At 43.0% G+C, this 27,198-nt stretch overlaps 1 protein-coding gene across 2 annotated transcripts in view; it reads right to left on the reverse strand.

Moving 5' to 3' along the window:
• The window catches only part of LOC106602720 (storkhead-box protein 2), a 67,904-nt gene that overhangs the window by 10,169 nt on the left and 30,537 nt on the right, over nucleotides 1-27,198 (reverse strand). For both annotated transcript variants that reach the window (XM_014195533.3, XM_014195534.3), the window contains exons 2-3: nucleotides 14,892-15,044; nucleotides 3,919-6,436 (exon numbers count right to left, since the gene is read on the reverse strand). In XM_014195533.3, the coding sequence (XP_014051008.1) occupies nucleotides 3,919-6,436; nucleotides 14,892-15,044 (2,671 nt within the window). The remainder of the gene's footprint in view (nucleotides 1-3,918; nucleotides 6,437-14,891; nucleotides 15,045-27,198) is intronic.

Consider the following 27,198-nt stretch of genomic DNA (forward strand, 5'->3'; position numbering starts at 1 on the left):
GAGTTGCACCCCTTCTGAAAAAACCTACACTCGATCCCTCCGATGTCAACAACTACAGACCAGTATCCCTTCTTTCTTTTCTCTCCAAAACTCTTGAACGTGCCGTCCTTGGCCAGCTCTCCTGCTATCTCTCTCAGAATGACCTTCTTGATCCTAATCAGTCAGGTTTCAAGACTGGGCATTCAACTGAGACTGCTCTTCTCTGTGTCACGGAGGCTCTCCGCACTGCTAAAGCTAACTCTCTCTCCTCTGCTCTCATCCTTCTAGACCTATCTGCTGCCTTTGATACTGTGAACCATCAGATCCTCCTCTCCACCCTCTCCGAGTTGGGCATCTCCGGCGCGGCCCACGCTTGGATTGCGTCCTACCTGACAGGTCGCTCCTACCAGGTGGCGTGGCGAGAATCTGTCTCCGCACCATGCGCTCTCACCACTGGTGTCCCCCAGGGCTCTGTTCTAGGCCCTCTCCTATTCTCGCTATACACCAAGTCACTTGGCTCTGTCATATCCTCACATGGTCTCTCCTATCATTGCTACGCAGACGACACACAATTAATCTTCTCCTTTCCCCCTTCTGATAACCAGGCGGCGAATCGCATCTCTGCATGTCTGTCAGACATATCAGTGTGGATGACGGATCACCAGCTCAAGCTGAACCTCGGCAAGACGGAGCTGCTCTTCCTCCCGGGGAAGGACTGCCCGTTCCATGATCTCGCCATCACGGTTGACAACTCCCTTGTGTCCTCCTCCCAGAGTGCTAAGAACCTTGGCGTGATCCTGGACAACACCCTGTCGTTCTCCACTAACATCAAGGCGGTGACCCGATCCTGTAGGTTCATGCTCTACAACATTCGCAGAGTACGACCCTGCCTCACACAGGAAGCGGCGCAGGTCCTAATCCAGGCACTTGTCATCTCCCGTCTGGATTACTGCAACTCGCTGTTGGCTGGGCTCCCTGCCTGTGCCATTAAACCCCTACAACTCATCCAGAACGCCGCAGCCCGTCTGGTGTTCAACCTTCCCAAGTTCTCTCACGTCACCCCGCTCCTCCGCTCTCTCCACTGGCTTCCAGTTGAAGCTCGCATCCGCTACAAGACCATGGTGATTGCCTACGGAGCTGTGAAGGGAACGGCACCTCCATACCTTCAGGCTCTGATCAGGCCCTACACCCAAACAAGGGCACTGCGTTCATCCACCACTGGCCTGCTGGCCCCCCTACCTCTGAGGAAGCACAGTTCCCGCTCAGCCCAGTCAAAACTGTTCGCTGCTCTGGCACCCCAATGGTGGAACAAGCTCCCTCACGACGCCAGGACAGCGGAGTCAATCACCACCTTCCGGAGACACCTGAAACCCCACCTCTTTAAGGAATACCTAGGATAGGATAAAGTAATCCTTCTAACCCCCCCCCCCCCCCCTTAAAAGATTTAGATGCACTATTGTAAAGTGGTTGTTCCACTGGATATCATAAGGTGAATGCACCATTTTGTAAGTCGCTCTGGATAAGAGCGTCTGCTAAATGACTTAAATGTAAATGTAAACTGTAAGCGTTTCCCATTTATAGAGTGCAGTGGAGGAAAAGTGCACAGACACAAGCCACATCATAGCCTACTAAAATGTTGCAGTCTGGCTTCGGTTTTAAAGCTTGACAATGAATAACCAAAAAACGAAACCTGTAACAAAACACCATACAAAGGGTCTATTACGGCAACATTTGAGCAGTAGCCTAGGCTGGCTACTCAACTACAATACATTTCCAGGGCACCATACAGTAGTGGTGTGAAGTACTTAAGTAAAAATACTTTAAAGTCCTACTAATAAAACTTAAATGCATTTAATAAATAAAGATCTTTAGGGTTACGGTATACTTAAATGCATTTAATAAATAAAGATCTTTAGGGTTACGGTATATTTTGGAGTGTTATACATTTTCATAAACAATGTTTAATAAAGATGTTTTTTGGGGTATCTGCACTTTACCATTTAGATTTTTGTCAACTTTTACTTTACTACATTCCTAAATAAAATAATGTACAAAAGTACATTATTTTCTTAACATTATTTACATTATTACAAAAATACATTATTTTCTTTTGGTTAGTCCATACATTTTCCCTGATACCCAAAAGTACTCGTTACATTTAGACAGATTTTTATTCCTTTGCTTCTATTGGTATGTAATTGACATTTAGTGGTAGTTGCAGACGGAAATGCAACTACCACTAAATGTCAATTACATGCCAATAGAAGCAAAGGAATAAAAATCAACAAGAGTAAAACATACGTTTTAAAATGCTGATCAACACTGCTAGTTAGCATTTGTACTGCTAATTAGCATTTTCACCGCAACTAATAGGTCCGGCTTAATTACGATTAGTTCGTGTTCACAAGGTTGACAACAATAGCAAAAAAAAAATCTAAACATCCTTGCAACTGAAGTTTTGGGGTTTATGACAAAGTAAGAAACACTACTAAGCCATTTTATGCGTCCTTCAAAAAAACAGGGACCTTACAGATAATTGTATGTGTGGGGTACATACTGTAGATGAGGTAGTCATTCAAAATTCATACAACTTATTTTGTGACTTGTTAAGCAAATTTTTACTCCTGAACTTATTTAGACTTGCCATACCAAAGGGGTTGAATACTTATTGACTCAAGACATTTCCGCTTTTTTTTTTATTTTTTACTAATTTGTCAAAATGTCAAAAAACAATTCCACTTTGACATTATGGTGTATTGTGTGTAAGCCAGTGACAAAGAAAATCTTAATTTTTACATCTCTGTGTGCTAGCAAGATACCTATAGACCTCCAGTCATTGTGCTAACGCTAGTTAGCTTACTTCATACTGGACTTACAGACATAAACATGGTATCCATGAGTTTATCTGACTCCAGGGAAGTACAGAAAGGGCCTCATTGGCAAAATCTCGAAGTATCACTTTAATACCATTCTAAAGACAGCTGCTCTAAGCAAGTGTGTGTGGTAACATGATGCATGGATAGGATGGCCAAGCCACTGGCATGCTACTACTGTGTACATTGCTTGGAATTGTAATGTCTGTTCTACTAATGCTAATACACTTGGAAAGCGGACACATCACAAACATCAAAATAAAACCTTAGTGGGGCCACCTTATCCCTTTGGGAGGCAGCATTACATTTGCTAGAAAATAGCGGTACCCTACCTGGCTAACTGTAAGTAAGTGAAATGTTTTGCCCCGCAGTTAGCGAAGATAGTTCTCTACAGTTAGTTAGAAACTGCTCCTACACTGTTTTGCTAGATAGGCCATCATTGTAAATAATAATTTGTTCTTAACCGACTTTCCTTAAAGGTTAAATAAATATTTTTTTGTAAGATACCGTAACAATGTTGTGCCAAAAACATACGTATTTATTTGGACAGTGATGCTAAAACTTTTAATTTGTCTCTATCCTCCAGCATTTTGGATTTGAGATCAACAAACTGCATATGCATCCAATACGTTTGTAGAATTGCAAGCTTAATGTAGTCATTGCATGCTATGAATATGGGACCAAATACTAAACTTTTGACAAAAATGAATATAAATGAATTTGTCCAAATGACACCTTTAAACGGAGGGACTAGATACATAAAGTGCATTCATTATCTAAACAGTAAAACAGGCATGAAAATACCCTCAAATAAAGGTGACATTTTGTACTGTCGCCACATATAAAATATTTGATCTCAAATCCAAAATGCTGGTGTAAAGAGCCAAATTAAAATATTTAGTGTCACTGTGCAAATAAATACATAGTGGAGTGTACAAAACATACCTCCAAAAGTTGTCTCCAGTTGTGTTTACATTTTACAGATTGTGATGATATCCACTTTCTATGTGTATTCTTTTGTCATAACCCTCTGGTTGCTGTAGTGGACAGACTAGGTTCAGCTTACCTTGGGGAGTTGAATCCACTGTCTACAGTCACGCTGCTGCTGTCCATGCTATCCAGACGTGCTGAATGCGCTGACTTCTGGCTGCTACTGTTTTCTGTCTCCTTGGGGCTGAGCAGCGTGAGGTTAGTCTCAAACTTGCGCTGCAGATCATGCTCCTTCTCCCGCTCCAGAAGCCACTGCATGGTTCCAACTCCACCCCCACCCTCCCCGTGCCCTTTGCCCTCTGCCACCACTAACTCCTTCCGTGAGGTGTCCACCACCACCTCCTCGTCATCATCCGACACATTGTAGTAGTCAAAGGCGGCCTCGGAGGCTGACGGGACCACTGGCTCGGAGCCCTGGGGGACCAGGGCGGAAGCGGGGGAAGCTGCTGAATTCGAAGGCTGCTGGGCCTCTAGATTGTCAAGGACCTCGGCTGATTTGATGTGTGGGGTCTTTCGCAGGGTGCCCGACTTGGTGTAGGTGCCCTCCACGTAGCCTGCAGTCAATGTGTTGTGTGGAGGCTTGAACAAAGTGTCCTTGCTGAAGATCTCCTTCCTCTTGTCTACCCCGACACCACCGCCTCCCCCTCCAGGGTCTACGTTGTGTTGGTGTTGTGTCAAACGTCCGTTAGGCATGGGCTCGGGGGTCTGGCTTGGTGTTGATCGGTTTGAGCCGTTTTGCCCCTTTGCCAAAGAGTCCTCTTTGTATTCCATCGTGAGGGGAGAGGTAAGGTGAGGGGTGTGGCGATCGGCTGGAGTGCCCTTCCGGATTCCCTCAGACGAGGTTAACGTGTTGTGGTCTGCTTTTGACAGAGGTGAAGGGGCGGTAAGGATTGTTTCGTTTGACGTATTGCACTGGAAGTAGTCGTCCGCCGAGGGCTTGGGCGAGAGTCCCTTCAGATCACTGTAGGCCGGCAAGCTGTCTCTACTCTTATTCCTTTCCAGTGGGCTTCGGATCCTAGACTCGTCCAAGCTCCCCTTCCCTAAGCTCCCCTTCCCTAAGCTCCCCTTCCCTAAGCTTCCCTTCCCTAAGCTCCCCTTCCCTAAGCTCCCCTTCCCTAAGCTCCCCTTCCCTAAGCTCCCCTTCCCCACATCAGGCACACACATTTCAGAATTGAACTTAGCAGCCGAGAACATGATCCTTGAGTAGTGGGACGACTTCTGGGAGGCCCGCAAAGTCCCATCGTCTGTGTAGTAACGACTCCGTTCGTCGGGACTCCGCTCATAGTCCTCTGACATCCCCAAAGAGGAGGAGCCCTTTCCGTCCAAAGGGCTCAAAGCGTTATCCATGGAGCGGGACCTTTCCTTAGCCTGGTCGGGCAGCTCGTCGCGCGACTTCCTTCCTTCTTGAGTGTGACTGTGGCTTCGGTGCACTCTCCCGCTGGAAGTCCCGCGCGAGGGCTCGGGGAAAGGCATCTCTGTCCTCCTTTTCGCCAACTCCCCGGACACGTCCCACTCTGGGGTGATGGGGAAGTGGGACTCTGTGATGTTGGGGTTGCTGTGGACTATGTAAGTCCCACCACTTCTTTTGCGCTCCAAGGTGTACATGGCCTCACGCGGGGAGCGCACCAGTGAGTGGCTGAAGAAGCGGCTGTAATCCCTGTCCACCATGGCCATGTCCAGGTTGGAACTCTCGGAAGGGTCGCCCCGGGAGGCGCGCGTCTTGCTGTGTGAACGGGACTTGCCGTGCGGCACCCGACGGTGACCACGACTCCTCCGGCTGCGTGCACTGTGCTCAGCCGAGCTGCCTGTTTTTCTCCTCTGGGCACGCTCCTCCTCCAGCCTTTTCATCACGGCCGTGTGGCGTGCCACATTCTCCACCGTCAGGTCCGGGTTGATCCGCCGGATGATCTCCATCTCCACAGTGCGGGGGATGGTGATGGCGGGCGCGTCTTCATCGCGGAGGGGCCATTCCTCGGGGGGGAACTGGGCCGAGAACGTGGCCAGCTGCCTCAGCTTGTCCTTCTTGAAGCTCAACCTGAACAGCTTCAGCCCAAACTTCTTTGACTGCTTCTCGGCACTGCTGCCGCCACCACTGCCCTCCTTTTTTTTGGTCAGTGTGTCAGTCTTGTAGGGGAAGGGGGCATTACTCTTGCTCTTGTCCGTCAGAGGATCTTGCAACTGTGACGTTGGCATCTGAACGGGAGCCGGAGGGGGCTGAGGGTAGGAGGGGGGGTCTCCCCGAGGCTCCTTGGGAGACTTCCTCTGGTAAGTGGGGGCTTGAGGGATGGGTGTATCATCGCGGTACGTGTTGTAGGAGTCCCCGTGGTTCTTCTGGTTGGGCCTCTCCCTCACGCAGCCCGGGGTGGAGGGCGTGATGGTGCCCGACTGTGGGGAGGTACACTGCTGCTGCTGTTGTTGTTGCTGCCGGTCGTCCAGGTGGTACCACTTGCTGTTGGATCGAATGAGGTTGGGGGTGATAAAGTAGGTCTGGGGAGTGACAATGAAGTAGCCCTCAGGTGTTGGGTAGATTTTCCTCTCTCGCACCAGCATGTTTAGGGTGTGTCGCAGAATCTCCGAGCTCGGTGTTGGAACACCTGAGGGAAATACAGATGGGGGAAAGACAACAGTTTTACAGTCAGCAGTTCAAAACCAGAGTTCTAGAACTTACATTTTAAGAGTGAAGTATTTTTAGGTGGGACTTGCAAAGCAAAAGTTTTATTATTATTATTATTTAGGTCGCTACTCCTCTTACACCGTTTAAGCTAGAAATGCCGTTCAAACTTTGAGTAGACTGGTCAGGACCAGTGTGCTTACCTACAACTTCTTGATATCTTTTATACTTTAAGTCCTCCAAACACTTTCATGGCATTTCCTCATAATTCTAAAGGCCCCATTGTGACATCATCACTTCCAACATTCCATTCACTGTAAATGCAACAATGTAACTTTTGACCCACATCCTCTACTTTGACCAATTGGCCAACAAGTTAGAGGGTATGACTTCTTTGTCTACTTCCCTGCTATTCTGAAAGCAGATAAGGAATAGCTTCTACCAATCAATAGATAGAGCTGTAACCCATCAACCTCTCTCTCTTTGTAGATGCAGTAAGTAATGTCAGAAGCTAGCAGATTCATTGCTTACCAACAACAGCTGCAAATTCCAATAACAATACATAGCATTTTAAAGTTCACTTTCCTTGCTTTGTCTAACAACACTATCATGAATCTAGCAAATACGTTTTGTGGGTCAGAGTGCAGTATTTACTTAGTTTCAAAGCACAAATGTTTGTTCGCATGTTTCTCATACTGGCTTTAGCCAAGGCAACTGTTGCCTAGCTAAAAACTGCCTTGGACAACAATTGCCAAGTTTACTCTAGATATTTCACCCGATCACTTCTCATTGCACTTCTTTCAGTTTTCAAACACAACAATTGTAGTTTAGACACTGACCACAACCACACAACTATTGACCACAACCACACAACTATTGACCACAACCACACAACTATTGACCACAACCACACAACTACTGACCACAACCACACAACTACTGACCACAACTGCTGACCACAAATCACACAACTTCTGACCACAACTACTGACCAAAACGACTGACTGCAACCAACTACTACTCACAACCCACAACCACAACTGACCACAACCACTACAGACCACAACCACTAGAGACCACAACAACACAGCTACAGACCTCGACTAATGCCCACAACCACTGATCTCAACTAATAACCACAACTACTGACCACGACTCCTGACCACGACTAATGCCCACAACCACTGATCTCAACTAATAACCACAACTACTGACCACAATCACTAAACTACTGACCCAAACAATGACTGACCACAACCACAAAACGACTGACCACAACTACTGACCACAACCACGGACAATAACTACTGAACACAATTAATGCCCAGAACTACTGACCACAACACAACCACAGACCATAACTCCTGACCTCAACTACTGACCACAACCACACAACTACTGACCACAACCACACAACTACTGACCACAACCACACAACTACTGACCATAACGACTGACCATAACCGCACAACTACTGACCACAACCACACAACTACTGACCAAAAGTGTACATTCAGATTTAATTTTTTTAGGCTGCTTGTTTTGTTTTGACTGAACCACACAACTATTGACCACAATCACACTACTGACCAAAACTACTGACCACAACCACACATCTACTGAACCACAACCACAGACCACAACCACAACTACAGACCATAACTCCTGACCACACAAATACTGACCACAACCACAAAACTACTGACCTAAACGAATGACTACAACCACACAACTACTGACCACAACCACACAACTACTGGCCACAACCACTGACCACACAACTACTGAACCAAACAACTAATGACCACAACCACAAAACGACTGACCATAATTACTGAACACAACCACACAAGTACTGACCACAACCACACAACTATTGACCACAACCACACAACTACAGAACAACACAACTACTGACCAAAATTACAGACCACACAACTAGTGACCAAATCTACAGACCACACAACTATTGACCACAACTACTGACCATAACCACACAACTATTGACCACAACACAACTACTGACCAACATTCATATGTTCAGGCTATTCTATCTTTTCATCTACCTACTTTTTCCAACTATAATCAGTCACCATCATTACTACTGAAGACACTACCACTACTATAACGTATTTCAAAACCATACATACTTTAAAACAAGCTAGCACCACACACCACATTTTCTTCAGGAAATGTACTTTTAGCCTAAAGCTAGCTATCAGTAGGTCTACATACAGTTAATTCAGAAAGTATTCAGACCCCTTGACTTCTTCCACATTTTGTTACTTTACAGACTTATTCTAAAATGTATTAAATGTTTTCTTATCAATCGACACACAATATCTCATAATTACAAAGCAAAAAGAGGTTGACATTTTTGCAAATGTACAAATGTAAAAAACATACCTTATTTACATAAGTATTCAGACCCTTTGCTATTAGACTTGAAATTGAGCTCAGGTGCACCCTGTTTCCGTTGATCACCTTTGAGATGTTTCTAGAACTTGATTGGAGTCCACCTGTGGTAAATTCAATTGATTGGACATGATTTGGAAAGGCACACACACCTGTCTATATAAGGTCCCACGGTTGACAGTGCATGTCAGAGAAAAAACCAAGCCATGAGGTAGAAGGAATCATCCGTAGAGCCCCACGAAACAGGATTGTGTCGAGGAACAGATCTGGGGAAGTGTCCCAAAAAATGTCTGCAGCATTGAAGGTTACCAAGAACACAGTGGCCTCCATTCTTAAATGGAAGAAGTTTGGAACCACCAAGACTCTTCTAGAGCTGGCTGCCCGGCCAAACTGAGCAATCGGGGGAGAAGGGCCTTGGTCAGGGAGGTGACCAAGAACCCGATGGTCACTCTAACAGTGCTCCAGTGTTCCTCTGTAGAGATGGGAGAACCTTCCAGAAGGACAACCATCTCTGCAGCACTCCACCAATCAGGCCTTTATGGTAGAGTGGTCAGACGGAAGCCACTCCTCAGTATAAGGCACATGACAGCCTGCTTGGAGTTTTCCAAAAGGCACCTAAAGGACTCTCAGACTATGAGAAACAAGATTCTCTGGTCTGATGAAACCAAGATTGAACTCCTTGGCCTGAATGCCAAGCGTCACACCTGGAGGAAACCTGGCTTCAGATGGTGGCAGCATCATGCTGTGGGGATGTTTTTCAGCGGGAGGGACTGGGAGACTAGTCAGTATCGAGGGAAAGATGAACAGAGCAAAGTAGAGAGAGATCCTTGATGAAAACCTGCTCCAGAACGCTCAGGACCTCAGACTGGGGACAACAGGACAACGATCCGAAGCACACAGTCAAGACAGCACAGGAGTGGCTTCGGGACAAGTCTCTGAATGTCCTTGAGTGGCCCATCCAGAGCCCGGACATGAACCCGATCGAACATCTCTGAACAGACCTGAAAATATCTGTGCAGCGACCCTCCCCATCCAACCTGACAGAGTTTGAGAGGATCTGCAAAGAAGAATTGGAGAAACTCCCCAAATACAGGTGTTCCAAGCTTGTAGCATCATACCTGCAACCGCTGCCAAAGGTGCTTCAACAAAGTACTGAGTAAAAAGGTCTGAATACTTATGTAAATGTGATATTTCCGTTTCTTTACATTTGCAAACATTTCTGAAAACCTGTTTTTGCTTTTTCAGTATGGGTTATTGTGTGTAGATTGCTGAGGGGAAAAAAACAACTTAATCCATTTTAGAATAAGTCAAGAGGTCTGAAAACTTTCCGACTGTATTCTGCACTGTATTCTACATAATTCCTAAAATATTTTTAGAGAGCTATCATCACTAGAGCTGTCATATTTCTCTACCCAAATAATAGCCTACAACTTTCTAATCATTACATCATCATTCAACTCAAATCAAACTCAAATCATTCACACTGAAAGTTTTACTAATGTAAATCGTGCATCTATTTACCTGAAACCCACAGCATGATTGATTCAGAGTTGCTTTGCTTTCCTAAGAGTCTTGTCCACATGATCCTGCTTTTTATTCCCATCTTCTGACAGAAGATCGCTTTGTCCTATGTCTTTCTTATTTTACCCTGCTGGTCATCTATGAACATTTGAAAATCTTGAAGAACAATCTGGCCTTAATGGCCATGTACTCTTATAATCTCCATTTATAATCTCCACAGCAGAAGAGGACTGGGCCACCCCTCAGAGCCTGGTTCCTCACTAGGTTTCTTCCTAGGTTCCTGCCTTTCTTCTACATCTGAATTGCTTGTTTGGGGTTTTAGGCTGGCTTTCTGTATAAGCACTTTGTGAAATATGCTGACGTAAAAAGGGCTATATAAATAAATGTGATTGACTTATTCTTTTAGTTTTCACATGCAACAACTGTAGTTTAGACATCATCTAAATGCCTCACAATCCAAATTAATATGGTTGATATAAACTCCGCAAAAAAAGAAAAACTTCCCATTTTCAGGACCCTGTCTTTCAAAGATAATTCGTAAAAATCCAAATAACTTCACAGATCTTCATTGTAAAGGGTTTAAACACTGTTTCCCATGCTTATTCAATGAACCATAAACAGTTAATGAACATGCACCTGTGGAATGGTCGTTAAGACACTAACAGCTTACAGACGGTAGGCAATTAAGGTCACAGTTATGAAAACTTAGGACACTAAAGAGGCCTTTCTACTGACTCTGAAAACACCAAAAGAAAGATGCCCAGGGTCCCTGCTTATCTGCGTGAACGTCCCTTATGCATGCTGCAAGGAGGCATGAGGACTGCAGATGTGGCCAGGGCAATAAATTGCAATGTCCCTACTGTGAGACACATAAGTCAGCGCTACAGGAAGACAGGACGGACAGCTGATCATCTTCGCAGTGACCACGTATAACAACACCTGCACAGGATCGGTACATCCGAACCTCACACCTGCGGGACAGGTACAGAATGGCAAAAACAACTGCCCGAGTTACACCAGGAAGGCACAATCCCTCCATCAGTGCTCAGACTGTCCACAATAGGCTGAGAGAGGCTGGACTGAGGGCTTGTAGGCCTGTTGTAAGGCAGGTCCTCATCAGACATCACCGGCAACAACGTCTCTTATGGGAACAATCCCACTGTCGCTGGACCAGACAGGACTGGCAAAAAGTGCTCTTCACTGACGAGTCACGGTTGTGTCTCACCAGGGGTGATGGTCGGATTTGCGTTTATCGTCTAAGGAATGAGCGTTACACTGAGGTCTGTACTCTAGAGCGGGATCAATTTGGAGGTGGAGGGTCCGTCATGGTCTGGGGCGGTGTGTCACAGCATCATCAGACTGAGCTTGTCGTCATTGTTGGCAATCTCAACGCTGTGCATTACAGGGAAGACATCCTCCTCCCTCATGTGGTACCCTTCCTGCAGGCTCATCCTGACATGACCCTCCAGCATGACAATGCCACCAGCCATACTGCTCGTTCTGTGCGTGATTTCCTGCAAGACAGGAATGTAAGTGTTCTGCCATGGCCAGCGAAGAGCCCAGATCTCAATCCCATTGAGCACGTCTGGGACCTGTTTGATCGGAGGGTGAGGGCTAGGGCCATTCCCCCCAGAAATGTCTGGGAACTTGCAGGTGCCTTGGTGGAAGAGTGGGGTAACATCTCAAAGCAAGAATTGGCAAATCTGGTGCAGCCCATGAGGAGATGCACTGCAGTACTTAATGCAGCTGGTGGCCGCACCGGATACTGACTGTTACTTTAGAGTTTGACCCCCCCTTTGTTCAGGGACACATTATTCAATTTCTGTTAGTCACATGTCTGTGGAACTTGTTCAGTTTATGTCTCAGTTGTTGAATCTTATGTTCATACAAATATTTACACATGTTAAGTTTGCTGAAAATAAACGCAGTTGACAGTGAGAGGACGTTTCTATTTTTTGCTGAGTTTAGTACTCTGTATGTAACTGCTTTGCTTTAAATAATATAGTTAAACTTTTAAACTTCTACCACAAAAATAATTTTAAAGAGTTAAAGCAAGTCCCACCAATTGTACTTCATGTACCAAAACCATCTAGTTAATCCTATATAAACATTTTTTTTGTTGTTGTATGAATTCAAGTTTAAATTCTCACTTTTTTCCCCCATCCAAAATGTAATCTATCCCTGCCAAGGTTAAACATCTTCCATACATTTTCACAAAAGTCCATATTCAGCAAGAACAGTTAAGATTCTACGGTAGCTTTATTTCTAGTACTTATTATAGTATTTCAGTCCTACAGATGGAAACGGTTGCATAGCACTAATGAACTGAGCCTTGCCTTTATGAGAAGCAATTCCTCTCAGTAAACTGAGTAAGTCAATAAATCTGTAAATAAGATAGGATACAACTCTACAGCAAATTATATAACGATTTATAATTTTTTGAAATAGATTCATCAGATTCATGAATCTGCCTCAGAATAACAGTTCATATTTGAATGCAGTTAGTGTTGCATCCTTCTCCATTATGACTATCGCCTCTTATTGCCTCCCCAATAACTGGTGTCATACAGACTAGAGCCGCCAGACCGAGACAGAGCCAAAGGTTGGCTACTCTGTATCCCTCCTCCATCCACCCCATGTCCTTAGCTAACCCTACAATCACAATCACAAACACAAAAGTAGGCCCCCTGGATAAATCTGTACATAAGCGTTTACTAGTAAGAGTTTACTGTTGCATGACATTACATCACACTTTGTTAATTGCCATACCAACATGATGCAATTAGAGATTAAACTCAGTTTTAAGACATCTACATGGAGGGAAGTGATGCTGAATTTAAAAGAAAGTTGACCTACCTGGAAAGGAGCCATATGGAAAGTGACAGGGTAGTCTTATGTAAGCCCAGTACAGAAAATAAACGAAAGGCTACATTGAACAAAACATTTACTCCAATTACACTGAACCAAAATATAAACGCAACATCTAAAGCTTAGTCCCATGTTTCATGACCTGAAATAAAAGATCCCAGAAATGTTCCATATGCAGAAAAAGCGTATTTCTTCATATTTTGTGCACACATTTGTTTATGTGCCTGTTAGTGAGAATTTCTCCTCTGCCAAGATAATCCATCCACCTGACAGGTGTGGCATATCAAGAAGCTGATTAAACAGCATGATCATTACACAGGTGCACCTTGTGCTGGGGACAATGAAAGGCCACTCTAAAATGTGCAGTTTTGTCAAACAACACAAAGCCACAGATGTCTCAAGCTTTGAGTGTGCAATTGGCAATTGTTGATGTCAACTTTGGGAACAGAGTACCCTGCCAATACCATAACAGGGTTATGGTATGGACAGGCATAAGCTACAGACAACGAACACGATGGCAATTTCAATTCACAGAGATACCGTGACGAGATCCCGAGGCCCATTGTTGTGCCATTCATCCGCCGCCATCACCTCGTGTTTCAGTATGATAATGCGCAGCCCCAAGTCGCAAGGATCTGTACATAATTCCTGGAAATTGAAAATGTCCCAGTTCTTCCATGGCCTGCATACTCACCAGACATGTCACCCATTGAGCATGTTTGAGATGCTCTGGATCGACGTGCACAACAGTTCCCACCAATATCCAGAAACTTTACACAGCCATTGAAGAGGAGTGGGCCACAATCAACAGCCTGATCAACTCTATGTGAAGGAGATGTGTCACACCAGATTATGACTGGTTTTCTGATCCACACCTCTACTTTTTTTTTCTTTAAGGTATCTGTATTCTCAGTCATGTGAAATCCATATTTTAGGGCCTAATTAATTCATTTAAATTAACTGATTTCCTTATATGAACTGTAACTCAGTAAAACCTTTAAAATTGTTGCATGTTGCGTTTATATTTTTGTTCAGCATATAAAACATGCTGCTGCAGTGTGGTATTATGGTCTGTTTTCAGAACCCTGGAATGACTGAAGGGGACAGGGATTTTGAATGCCTTAAACAAACTGCCTCTATATATATATATATATATATATATATATCATCAATATCAATATATATCATCAATGGGCCATGAATGCATACATTACCATAAGAACATTGTGTGTGTGTGTGTGTGTGTGTGTGTGTGTGTGTGTGTGTGTGTGTGTGTGTGTGTGTGTGTGTGTGTGTGTGTGTGTGTGTGTGTGTGTGTGTGTGTGTTTAGGGGGTTACAGGGGTTGTGTTAATTAGGGCGCGCAACAGGAAGTGTTTACAAATGTTTCAATGGAAAATGAAAAATAACGTTTCTTATTGGAGAAGGCAAGGTAGTTCCTCCTTATTTCAGTCTGTTTCTTCCATTTTTCATGCCTAATGAACACAGTCTTGGGGTGTATTATAGGCCAACTGTATAGGGTGAAGAAGTTGCACTTAGACATTGTTCTTGGGTTAGTTTTGCATTTCCCCCACTGACTGCAGATACCCACAGTCATTGAGCTAATGCTAGAAATGTCACCCTGTAGCTACTGTACCTGGGAAGCATGTGGCGAGGTGTTCCATCAGGGCCTCCTGGTTGACGGGCTTGCGAGCGGAGTTCATGGCTGAGATAGCCAGACACAGGATCTCCCCCAGTGGGATGAACTGGGACTGGCTGATAGGAGACATGCTGATGGGAGACACATCACCTGCAGTAGGGAGAAATAGACAACAGTCAGCGAATGAACTGTAGGAGAGAAAAGAAGAACCTGGGCCCATATCTATCAAGAGTCTCAGAGTAGGAGTGCTGATCTAGAAATCAGGTCCCTCCTGCCCATAATAATCTTATAATTACTATGATCTAAAGGGCAAAACTGATCCTAGATCAGCACTCCTACATAATACAGCCCCGGGACTCAGTAACTGACCAAATCTGAATGGTATCAAAGCTCAACTGATGATGTGGGCGGTCTGTCCCGTTCCACCAGTTGGCTGTCAACTGATGACTGAGTCTCCTCCCAGAACTAATACTGCTCCATATGGTCATTTTCAAGTCTTGTCAATTAAGTGTTTTATTTCAATTTTTCGGGGGCCCATCCACCCCCATAAACATTGTTTAAACAGCTTTTTCTTTTGTTGTTACATGTACATTCTACATACATGGCAGTTTTTTATTTTGTATTTTTTACAATAGTTACATAGCAGCAATAAAGTAATTGGATATTTTGATATATAATAGTTATGACTAGATGTAATGTATAACATGAGCTTTTAAACCCACCCCACTCTCAGTCCATCCCACCCATCTCTGTAAACCGCCCTTTAATGATTTCCATGTGCCATATATTTTTCAACTGTGCTGTGATGTTTCACATAAATTCTGAACCTGTCAAATCACATAGTATCTACAGATTGAGAAAAAAAAACTATTTTGCAACCTCTATGGCGCCATGTTCAACATTTTGGTCCTCAAGTGAAACTGATATTTTTTCTTTTTACATTTTTTTGTTGCCAATTTTGGTCTTTATTAAAGGGTAAACAAACAAATTCCCTACCTTCTTCCCCTTCCACTTGCCTCCTCCATTTTTGTGGTAATGCTGCAATCAGTTTGTTGTAATTTTGGATAGAATTTGTTAACTGCACATGTGACATAACTCCACCTTTCTTATTCATAATATAATTGACAAGATAATTCACTTTTTATATATAAATATATATTTTTATCTATTAGCATTATTTGAATTTAACAATATTATTTGTTGTAATATTTGTTCTGTCTTTTCTGGAGGATGAAACTGGAATTAGAACCGGCTGTGTATTGCTTGTTTTAGAAAGGGCGGTATTTTGAAAAAGGTTCCATTTTCAATTAACGGAAAGTGAGAGGTTGTAATCTGGATAAAGGTAAAAAGGGGTGAGTCTTTCTTACTAATCTACTGGAGAACTAGTTAAGGTTTAAGTATAACTTCTGTATGACTGATGATTCTAGTGGGAGGTTTAATGCCTTAATATACAGTCCCAGTCAAAAGTTTGGACACACCTTCTCATACAAGGGTTTTTATTTTTACTATTTTCTACATTGTAGAATAATAGTGAAGACATTAAAACTATGAAATAACACATACGGAATCATATAGTAACCAAAAAAGTGTAGAAAAATCTAAATATATTTTAGATTTCAGATTCTTCAAAGTAGCCACCCTTTGCCTTGATGACAGCTTTGCACACTCTTGGCATTCTCTCAACCAGCTTCATGAGGAATGCTTTTCCAAAAGTCTTGAAGGAGTTCACACATATGCTGAGCACTTTTTGGCTGCTTTTCCTTCACTCTGCGGTCCAACTCATCCCAAACCATCTCAATGTGGAGGCCAGGTCATCTGATGCAGCACTCCATCACTCTACTTCTTGGTCAAATAGCCCTTACACAGCCTGGAGGTGTGTTGGATCACTGTCCTGTTGAAAAACAAATTATATTCCCACTAAGCGCAAAACAGATGGGATGGCGTATCGCTGCAGAATTCTGTGGTAACCATGCTGGTTAAGTGTGCCTTGAATTCTAAATAAATCACTGACAGTGTCACCAGCAAAGCACCCCCACACCACCTCCTCCATGCTTCACAGTGGGAACCATACATGCAGAGGTCATCCGTTCGCCTACTCTGCGTCTCGTGTTTATTGGCCCAAGCAAGTCTCTTCTTATTGGTGTCCTTTAGTAGTGCTTTATTTGCAGCAATTCGACCATGAAAGCCTGATTCACGCAGTTGATGTTGAGATGTGTCTGTTACTTGAACTCTGTGAAGCATTTATTTGGGCTGCAATTTCTGAGGCTGGTAACTCTAATGAACTTATCCTCTGCAGCAGAGGTAACTCTGGGTCTTCTTTTCCTGTGGCGGTCCTCATGAGAGCTAGTTTCATCATAGTGCTTTTTGTTTTTTTGCGACTGCACTTGAAGAAACTTTCCGGATTGAATGACCTTCATGTCTTAAAGTAAAGGTGGACTGTTGTTTCTCTTTGCTTATTTTAGATGTTCTTGCCATAATATGGACTTGGTCTTTTACCAAATAGGGCTATCTTCTGTATACCATCACTACCTTGTCACAGCACAACTGATTGGCTCAAACTCATTAAGGAAAGAAATTCCACAAATTAACTGTTAACCAGGCACACCTGTTAATTTAAATGCATTCCAGGTGACTACCTCATTAAGCTGGTTGAGAGAATGCAAAGAGTGTGCAAAGCTGTCATCAAGGCAAAGGGTGGCTACTTTAAAGCATCTCAAATATATTTTGATTTGTTGAACACTTTTTTGGTTACTACATCACCCCATATGAGTTATTTCATAGTTTTGATGTCTTCACTATTATTCTACATTGTAGAAAATAGTAAAAAATTTAAAAACCTTGAATGAGTAGGTGTGTCCAAACTTTTGACTGGTACTGTATATTTAAAAAAATGCCCCTCGAACACATAAGTAAATGGGATATGACTAAATAATTAATCAGGGTGATTTCCCCACAAATAGACAGGTATTTACCTTTCCATAGTAGAAAGATATTTTTTTGCTAACTTTTAGTTGAAATTTGTTGTAGTAAATTCCTTTATTTCTTTAGGGATATGAATACCGGGTATGTCCACTTCACGATCAGACCATTTTACTGGTAAACTACATGGTAAAGTTGTATTTTTTAGCAATCCAATACGTAAAATGGTACAATTATCATAGTTCGGTTGTAATCCAGAGATGTTAGAAAAATGATCTAGATCCTCTATGAGGCTGTGCAGGGATCCAGATTGCAGATGTAAGAGGAAATTTCAGTTGTCAGCGTGAAATGACACCTTTGATTTTAAACTCTGGATTTCTAGCCCCTTGATTTTATTGTTGGATCCGATTTTAATAGCTAACATTTCAATGGCCATGATATAGATATACCGACAGCGGACAACCTTGTTTTACTCCTCTTGACAGTTTAATACTTTGAGAAGTAGACATTATTTATTATTTTACACTTGGGGTAACTATACATAACTTTAACCCAGAGATTCGCCAAAATTAAAATAGTCCAGGCATTTATATATAAATTCTAGTCAAACTTTATCAAAAGCCTTTTCAAAATCTTCTATGATTACCAGACTTGGTTCCCTAGATTTTTCATAGTGTTCTATTGTTTCAATGAATTTTCTTACATTATCTCCAATGTATCGTCCATGTAAAAAAGCTGGGATGATCATGATGACTAACATCCGACAACACCTTTTTAATTCTATGTGCTATGCATTTAGCTAGGATTTCTGAATCACAACACCAGTCTAAGGGGCCTCCAGTTTTTTTAAATGGACAGGATCTTTATACTTACTGTTTCAGTAATAGTGAAATCAAACCTTCTTGCTGCGTACCTGATAGTTTACCATTTAGGAGTGGTTAAACATGCCAATAGTGGATCTTTGAGTAGATAAAAAAAGGTTTCATATACCTCAACTGGTATGCCATCCAGCCCTGGAGTTTTCCCTGGTCTAAAGACTTTAATTGCATCAAGAAGTTCCCACTCTGCAATTTGGACTTCACACAAGTCTTTCTGTACAGCTGTTAATTTTGCACTATTATGAAAAAAATCCTTACAGTTAACTTCAGTTAGTGGAAATGGAGGAGACTGAAAAGAGAAGTACTTTGCTTACGCTTTCAAAATATAATTTAGTGAATCATAGATCATTTGTTTCTGTAAATTATTTTTGGTAGCATTTCTATGTTGAAGATTCTAAAATAATTTGGTGATATTTTATTTATTTTCCATCCAATTCACTTTATTTTTTATAATACATTATACTTGATTGTCCCGGAATAAGATCCTCCATTTCTGTTTGTTTTTCCTCTCATTTATTCTGTGCCTTTATGGTACAGTTTTTATTGCTATCCATCTGTACTGTTATTTCTTCTATTTCCTTTGTTAATATGAACTCCTTTGACCGAAATTGTTTTTGTTTTAAAGATGAGTATTGAATTGCATGACCTCTAAAGGTTCATTTAAAAGTGTCCCATACAATAAGTGTTATACAATTGCCTTCCTCCGAATGTAACTATATAAATGATGCACAAAGGTGATCATCTATAGGGGAGAATGGGGTAAATTGAGCTCTACTCTCCCCTTATATAATATCCCGGCCTTCACTCACCACACATTTAGCCAGATCCCACCATATTAGAAAGCAGAAGCCTTCAGAAACCCAAGCGTGAATACTTTGAGCCCGGTTCTAAGTTAACAAGTTCTCGCAAAGACAAGGGAGGTGTAACCAATCACAATCAAGTTCGGCATTCACAAGTTTTCAAAGCTCCCCACCAGTAATGCACACACATTCTCTCAAGCAGTTGATATGGCAAAGCATCCCATTTGAGCTCTTTTTCCTTGGTTGCTTTTTGGGCATCACCATAATCTCAGATTAAATGTGTCTGACGTCAACTGAGGTTTGCTGTAATGTAAACAAGTACTTGTCTATTGTGGTTCTACTCGTGTCATTCAGATATTATGAAGATTATTTATTTTCGGTCATTGATATCAATCACAAATTAATTGCATCAAATGCCATTTTTCCTGAAGATCTCTAGGGTAAATTGGGTTAATCGATAACAATAGAATATTTTAAAATGCTCATCTGACACTCTTTGAATGTGGTCAAACCAAATCAGACTTGATTTGAAAAAGCAACAACATTAAAACAGACAAAACAAAGGACAGAATTAAGAAAAAAAGAGGGGAAAACAAAGTGAAAAGAGTATAACAAGACAAAATAAGAAAAAAAGTGACATTATACACCTTCTTATACAAAGAGTGTTTGATGTTCATTCTGGGTTTTTGTAACCCTTTGTAACATGCCAGTTTCAAAAGTGGTGTAACACAGACCCATGCACTTGAATGACATGTGGATGAAATATAGAACAATTTTACATTTTAGTCATTTTAGCAGACACTCTTAACCAGAGTGACTTACCGTAGTGAATGCATACATTTCATACATTATATTTCTGTGCTGGCCCCCCGAGGGAATCGAACCCACAACCCTGGCGTTGCAAACACCATGCTCTACCAACTGAGCTACAGGGAAGGCTCTGTTTGATATCTGAGCCTTCCCTGTAGCCCATCAATCTTTGAATGCTTCATGAGCTATGGAAGTTCTGATAGCTAACGCTTCAGGACTCAACCTGGGTGATTATCAGGGAAGGGACTCGCAACAGTTGAGTTCTGTGTGACTCAGTTGGGGCTCAGTTGGTAGAGCATGGTGCTTGCAATGCCAGGATAGTGGGTTCGATTCCTGCTGGAGCCACCCATTCGACAATGTAAGCACGCATGGACGTGAGTCACTTAGGATAAAAGCATCTAATTAACGGCATATTATATATATGTGTGTATATTTATACAAACCAGTCAGTGGAGGCTCCTCAGAGGAGGAAGGGGAGAAAAATGTAAATAGTTAAACACTAAAAAAAGTATCCTTTTTAGATAAAACTATACCAAATCATTTATTAAAAACACACTATTTTGCAATGAAGGTCTACAGTAGCCTCAACAGCACTCTGTAGGGTAGTACCATGGTGTAGCCGGAGGACAGGTAGTTTCCATCCTCCACTTTTACTTATTTAGCTAGCAAATGCAGCAAGCTAGTTTAGCCTACTCAAACGTCCGGTTCAAACTGAGAAGGATGCTATGTTACCTAGCTGGCTATGGCTATTCAACACTGTAACTCTTCCAAGTTAAGGTAACCTTTTAGTTGGATTAATTTATTGCCAACGGGGCCTGCAGGTGTAACTGCTTGCTAACTGTACACTGTACTGCATGATTGTAGCGGGTTTACTAAGGCATCAGTTTTAGTAGCTATGTTGACTTTAAGTTAGCTAATAATGGTGACAACAATGTAGGATGTGGGTAGCAATTAGTGGTTATGCTATGAAGGTTTGGCTTGGAAAGGTTTTTTCACCTGGTGACAGACAGCTGATGTGTTGTGTATTCAAGTCCAGAAGCAAAGGGAAAAGGTGAGAGGAGGTGAGCGCGTAGATGTGAGAAATAATTATCCAATGATCAAAGGGATCATGCTGTTTGTATGTGGCGGCTATGAAAGTGAACTGTGTCTGCGTGTGATCAGCGGCGTATTCACTCCGCCGATTCTGTTAAATTTATTTTTGTTAAACGGAAGCAAACGTAACGAAACGTGGATAAACATAGCTGAATTTGTTCAATAGAAACTCTTGTTTGCAACTGTTGGACTAATGGTTACACCCTAGATCAGCTAGATGCAGGCAAGAGTGTGCGAGGTGCTATTGAATGTGTTGATGTCTGTCACCTTGATTACTAAAATTTCTCTCGACCTGTGCACCTACATTGTAAACTTTCATTCATAGGCTGGGTTGTATCAAACTCATGATGGGTATAGGGAAAATTTGAGTATCATGTAGTAGCCTAAACCTATCAATGTTACATTGAGCTGGGTGAATGGAATATGAATGTCATCCAATGTGCTGTAATAGAAATAAGGCCATGCTCATAAAAAAAATTATCGTCCTCCTTCATCTTAAACTGAACCGACTTCCACTGATACACACTGAGTGTAACCAACTTCATATAGCCACACAGAAGACACAGACATCCACACTTCAGATTGACTTTTTATCTGCAGTAAAATATATCAAACAGTGATGACAGGCATTGACAGTACGGTCACAGCCACATGTTCACTGCTCTCAGAATATCTCTATCAGACTGAATGCACAAAGTGATCGCATAGTATAAATGTGTTGTGTTTAGAAAATAACAAAAATACAGTAAGACATAACTGCAGTAAAAGATATCAAACAGTGATGACAGGCTGGTCACAGCCACATGTTCACTGGTTACGTAGGACACGATATATCTTTTAGATAGGAGCAACAGTAATGATACATGCCCTCAATCTGAAGTGAAATAAATCCATAAATACAGAGCACAAGTACAACCCTTTTTATATAAACCTCTTAAGGTAGTAAGAAAATAAACATTCACTTAATATTTCAATAAATACGTCTTTAATTACCAATAAATCATCTGCTAGGAATAGCTAGCGAGACATTACAGTGCACTGACTGACGGTGCTAGTTAGCTCGTCATTAACATGGCTAGCTCCTGAGTGGCGCAGCAGTCCCGAGTGTGCTCCCGAGTGGCGCCGCGGTCTACGGCACTGCATCTCAGTGCTAGAGGCGTCACTACAGTTCTGGTTCGATTCCAGGCTGTATCACAACCGGCTGTGATTGGGAGTCTCATAGGGCGGCGCACAAATGGCCCAGTGTCGTTAGGGTTTGGCCAGGGTAGGCTGTCATTGTAAATAAGAATTTGTTCTTAACTGACTTGCCTAGTTAAATAAAGGTTAAAAAATATATATATTGCTAAGCCAGCAAACACTTGGTTAACTTGCCGAAATAGGCTTTAAATACATTAACGGCAACATAAATATATGCATAGTCACATTCGCTATTGACCTTGGGATATATGAACCAGTTTTCAAAAGACACTATTGTGTTATACAGTTTTAAACAGTTTTTATGTAGAGCGGGAGACACAAACCTGCTCTCAGAATATCTCTATCAAACTGAAGAGCAGGCAGACCAACTTTCCAAATAGGGGAGAAGCACTCAAAACCCACTAGTTGTTCTTTCAAGGAAAATAATACAAAAAGGTCTGAAGACCCCTAGTGTTGCCCACCTTACTACAGTGGCAGTAAATATTTGTATGAATTCGACAACACATAATAAAAGGAAACTTGATTAATATCACACCTTTTTCTGAAGTGAATGGTTTCACCCACTACTCTGCCGCGAACGGTGGTGTTCTTTAATATTTACATTGCTCGCAGCGCGAGCGAGGTTGATGGAAACTCTACATTTTCACGAGTATACAAAACATTGAGGACACCTGCTCTTTCCATGACATAGACTGACCAGGATAATCCAGTTCAAAGCTATGATCACTTATTGATGTAATTTGTTAAATCCACTTGAGTCAGTGTAGATGAAGGGGAGGAGACAGGTTAAAGAAGGATTAATACGCCTTGAGACAATGGAGACACAGATTGTGTATGTGTGCCATTCAGAGGGTGAATGGGCAAAACAAAAGATTTAAGTACCTTTGAACGGGGTATGGAAGTAGGTGCCAGGCGCACCGGTTTGTGTCGAACTGCAACGCTCTGGGTTTTTCACGCTCAGTTTCCCGTGTGTATCAAGAATGGTCCACCACCAAAAGGACATACAGACAACTTGACAACTACTAGCACAACACGGAGGCATGACTACATGGAACTCTATTCCACATCATGTAACTGATGCAAGAAGTAGAATCCAATTTAAAAACAGATAGAAATACACATTATGGAACAGCAGGTACTGTGAAGAGACACACACACACACACGTACAGACACAGGCGTTCGCTCACAAATGCTAGCACATGCACTCTACACACATGTACATTGTAATATTGTTGTATGGTGGTATTATATATTTTGTATTGTAGATATGTAGTGGTGTAATAATGTTTTATTATGTACTGTTTTATATTTTGTTTTATGTGTAAGTGCCTTAATGTGTTTGGACGCCAGGAAGAATAGTTGCTACATTGGTAGCAGCTAATGGGGATCCCTAATAAATACAAATAAATACAACTGTGGGAAGCATTGAAGTCAAAATGGGTCAGCATCCCTGTGGAACGGTTTTGACAATTTGTAGAGTCCATGACCCAACGAATTGAGCCTGTTCTGAGGGCAAAAGGGACGGATGCAACTCAATATTAGGAAGGTGTTCCTAATGTTTGGTATACTCCATGTATAGTCCAACAATAAATACTATTTATCCTTGGTGTCGCACTGTAACGGCTGTCTTTGGAAGAAGAGGACCAAGGTGTGCAGCGTGGAATTTGTTCATCTTTTATTTTGGATGAAAAAGGCACATCACAAAGAAAAAACAAACAGCCAAACAGTCCTGTCTGGTATCCTAACACACTAAACAGAAATTAACTACCCACAAACCCCAAAGGAAAACAGGCTGCCTAAGTATGACTCCCAATCAGCGACAACGATGTACAGCTGTCCCTGATTGAGAGCCATACCAGGCCAAAACAAAGAAATACAAAGCATAGAAAAAAGGACATAGAATGCCCACCCAAATCACACCCTGACCAAACCTAAATAGAGAAATAAAAAAGGCTCTCTCAGGTCAGGGCGTGACAGTACCCCCCCCCCCCAAATGTGCGGACTCCGGCCACAAAACCTGAACCTATAGGGGAGGGTCTGGGTGGGCATTCTCCGCGGTGGCGGCTCTGGAGCGGGACGCAGACCCCGCTCCACCACTGGCTCACCCAACTTTGGTGGCGCCTCTAGAGCGGGGTCCCTTGCCGCGGGCCCCGGAGGACCGGCGGGCGACTCTGGCTGCGCCGGAGTCGCAGGATGGGGAGACCCGCTGGAGGCCTGGTCCGCGGGGAGACTTGCAGGAGGCCTGGCTCTGGGCGCAGGCACAGGACTCACCAGGCTGGGGAGACTTGCAGGAGGCCTGGCTCTGGGCGCAGGCACAGGACTCACCAGGCTGGGGAGACATGCAGGAGGCCTGGCTCTGGGCGCAGGCACAGGACTCACCAGGCTGGGGAGACATGCAGGAGGCCTGGCTCTGGGCGCAGGCACAGGACTCACCAGGCTGGGGAGACATGCAGGAGGCCTGACTCTGGGAGCAGGCACAGGACTTACCAGGCTGGGGAGACATGCAGGAGGCCTGGCTCTGGGAGCAGGCACAAGACGTGCAGGGCTGGGGAGGTGCACACGAGGCCTGGTGCGTGGGGCTGGCACAGTCTTACCAGATGGCTAGCACGCACCTCAGGACGAGTATGGAGAGCTGACTCAGGTGACATCAATTCGAGGACACGCACCGTAGGGTGAATGTCGTGCCTCATGCACCAACACAGCAGCTCTCTCATATCTCTCTCCTCCAATCTCCCCATCAACTCCTTCACTGTCTCTGCTTCGCTCACCTCCAACTTCACCCCGACTGGCTCTGGTTCCATCCTCGGCACCGCCGACCTTCCCGTGTGCCCCCCCCCCCCAAAAAAAATCTTGGGGCTGCCTCTCCTCCTCTTGCCGTGCCAGCCGATCCTCCCAGAAACACTGTTCTGCCTTCGCTGTCTCTATCTCCACCAGCGGGCGGCGGTATTCTCCAGCCTGTCTCCAGGGTCCCTTTCCGTCCAGTATCTCTTCCCAAGTCCAGGAGTCCTGAACCCTCTGCTCCTCCTTACCATGCTGCTTGGTCCATTGTAGGTGGGTAGTTCTGTAACGGTTGTCTTTGGAAGAAGAGGACCAAGGTGCAGCGTGGAATTTATTCATCTTTTATTTTGGATGAAAAAGGCACTTCACAAAGAAAAAACAAACAACAGCCAAACAGTCCTGTCAGGTATCCTAACACACTAAACAGAAATTAACTACCCACAAACCCCAAAGGAAAACAGGCTGCCTAAGAATGACTCCCAATCAGCGACAACAATGTACAGCTGTCCCTGATTGAGAGCCATACCAGGCCAAAACAAAGAAATACAAAGCGTCGAAAAAAGGACATAGAATGCCCACCCAAATCACACCCTGACCAAACCTAAATAGAGACATAAAAAAGGCTCTCTCAGGTCAGGGCGTGACACGCACATACAGTATCAGCAGCCCAATTATATAGTGGAAATGGACCAAATGCTTGTGGGGCTGTAACCATGTTTCCATCCAACCATTTTTATGCGAGTCAAGTACGTGTTGGAAAAAAAAAGGCCTGGTGGAAACAAGTTGTCTGTAAACTTCCCTAAATGTCAACAAAACAATAAAACATTCAACAGGGAGGAACAATTGTTTTGGTCAGTGAAATAGATCATGCGACAATGGCAGTGGAAAAGCTTTTTTGCGAAATTGTTGATATAATAACTAGAGGTCGGCCGATTATGCTTTTTCAACGCCGATACTGATACTGATTATTGGAGGGCCAAAACCCGCCGATACCGATTAATCGGGCGGTTTTTTACATTTATTTGTAATAATGACAATTACAACAATACTGAATGAACACTTATTTTAACTTAATATAATACATCAATAAAATCAAGTTAGCCTCAAATAAATAATGAAACATGTTCAATTTGGTTTAAATAATGCAAAAACAAAGTGTTGGAGAAGAAAGTAAAAGTGCAATATGTGCCATGTAAGAAAGCTAACGTTGTAGTTCCTTGCTCAGAACATGAGAACATATGAAAACTGGTGGTTCCTTTTAACATGAGTCTTCAATATTCCCAGGTAAGAAGTTTTATGTTGTAGTTATTATAGGAATTATAGGACTATTTCTCTCTATACGATTTGTATTTCATATACCTTTGACTATTGGATGTTCTTATAGGCACTTTAGTAATGCCAGTGTAACAGTATAGCTTCCGTCCCTCTCCTCGCTCCTACTGGGCTCGAACCAGGAACACATTGACAACAGCCACCCTCGAAGCAGCGTTACCCATGCAGAGCAAGGGGAACAACTACTCCAAGTCTCAGAGCGAGTGACGTTTGAAACGCTATTAGCGCGCAACCCGATAACTAGCTAGCCATTTCACATTTCACACCAGCCTAATCTTGGGAGTTGATAGGCTTGAAGTCATAAACAGCGCAATGCTTGAAGCACAGCGAAGAGCTGCTGGCAAAACGCACGAAAGTGCTGTTTGAATGAATGCTTATGAGCCTGCTGCTGCCTACCACTGCTCAGTCAGACTGCTCTATCAAATCATAGACTTAATTATAATATAATAAACACACAGAAATACGAGCCTTAGGTCATTAATATGGTCGAATCAGAA

This window comes from Salmo salar, chromosome 04 (genome assembly GCF_965601325.2).
Source record: "Salmo salar chromosome 04, fSalSal1, whole genome shotgun sequence".
Lineage (NCBI taxonomy): Eukaryota > Metazoa > Chordata > Actinopteri > Salmoniformes > Salmonidae > Salmo > Salmo salar.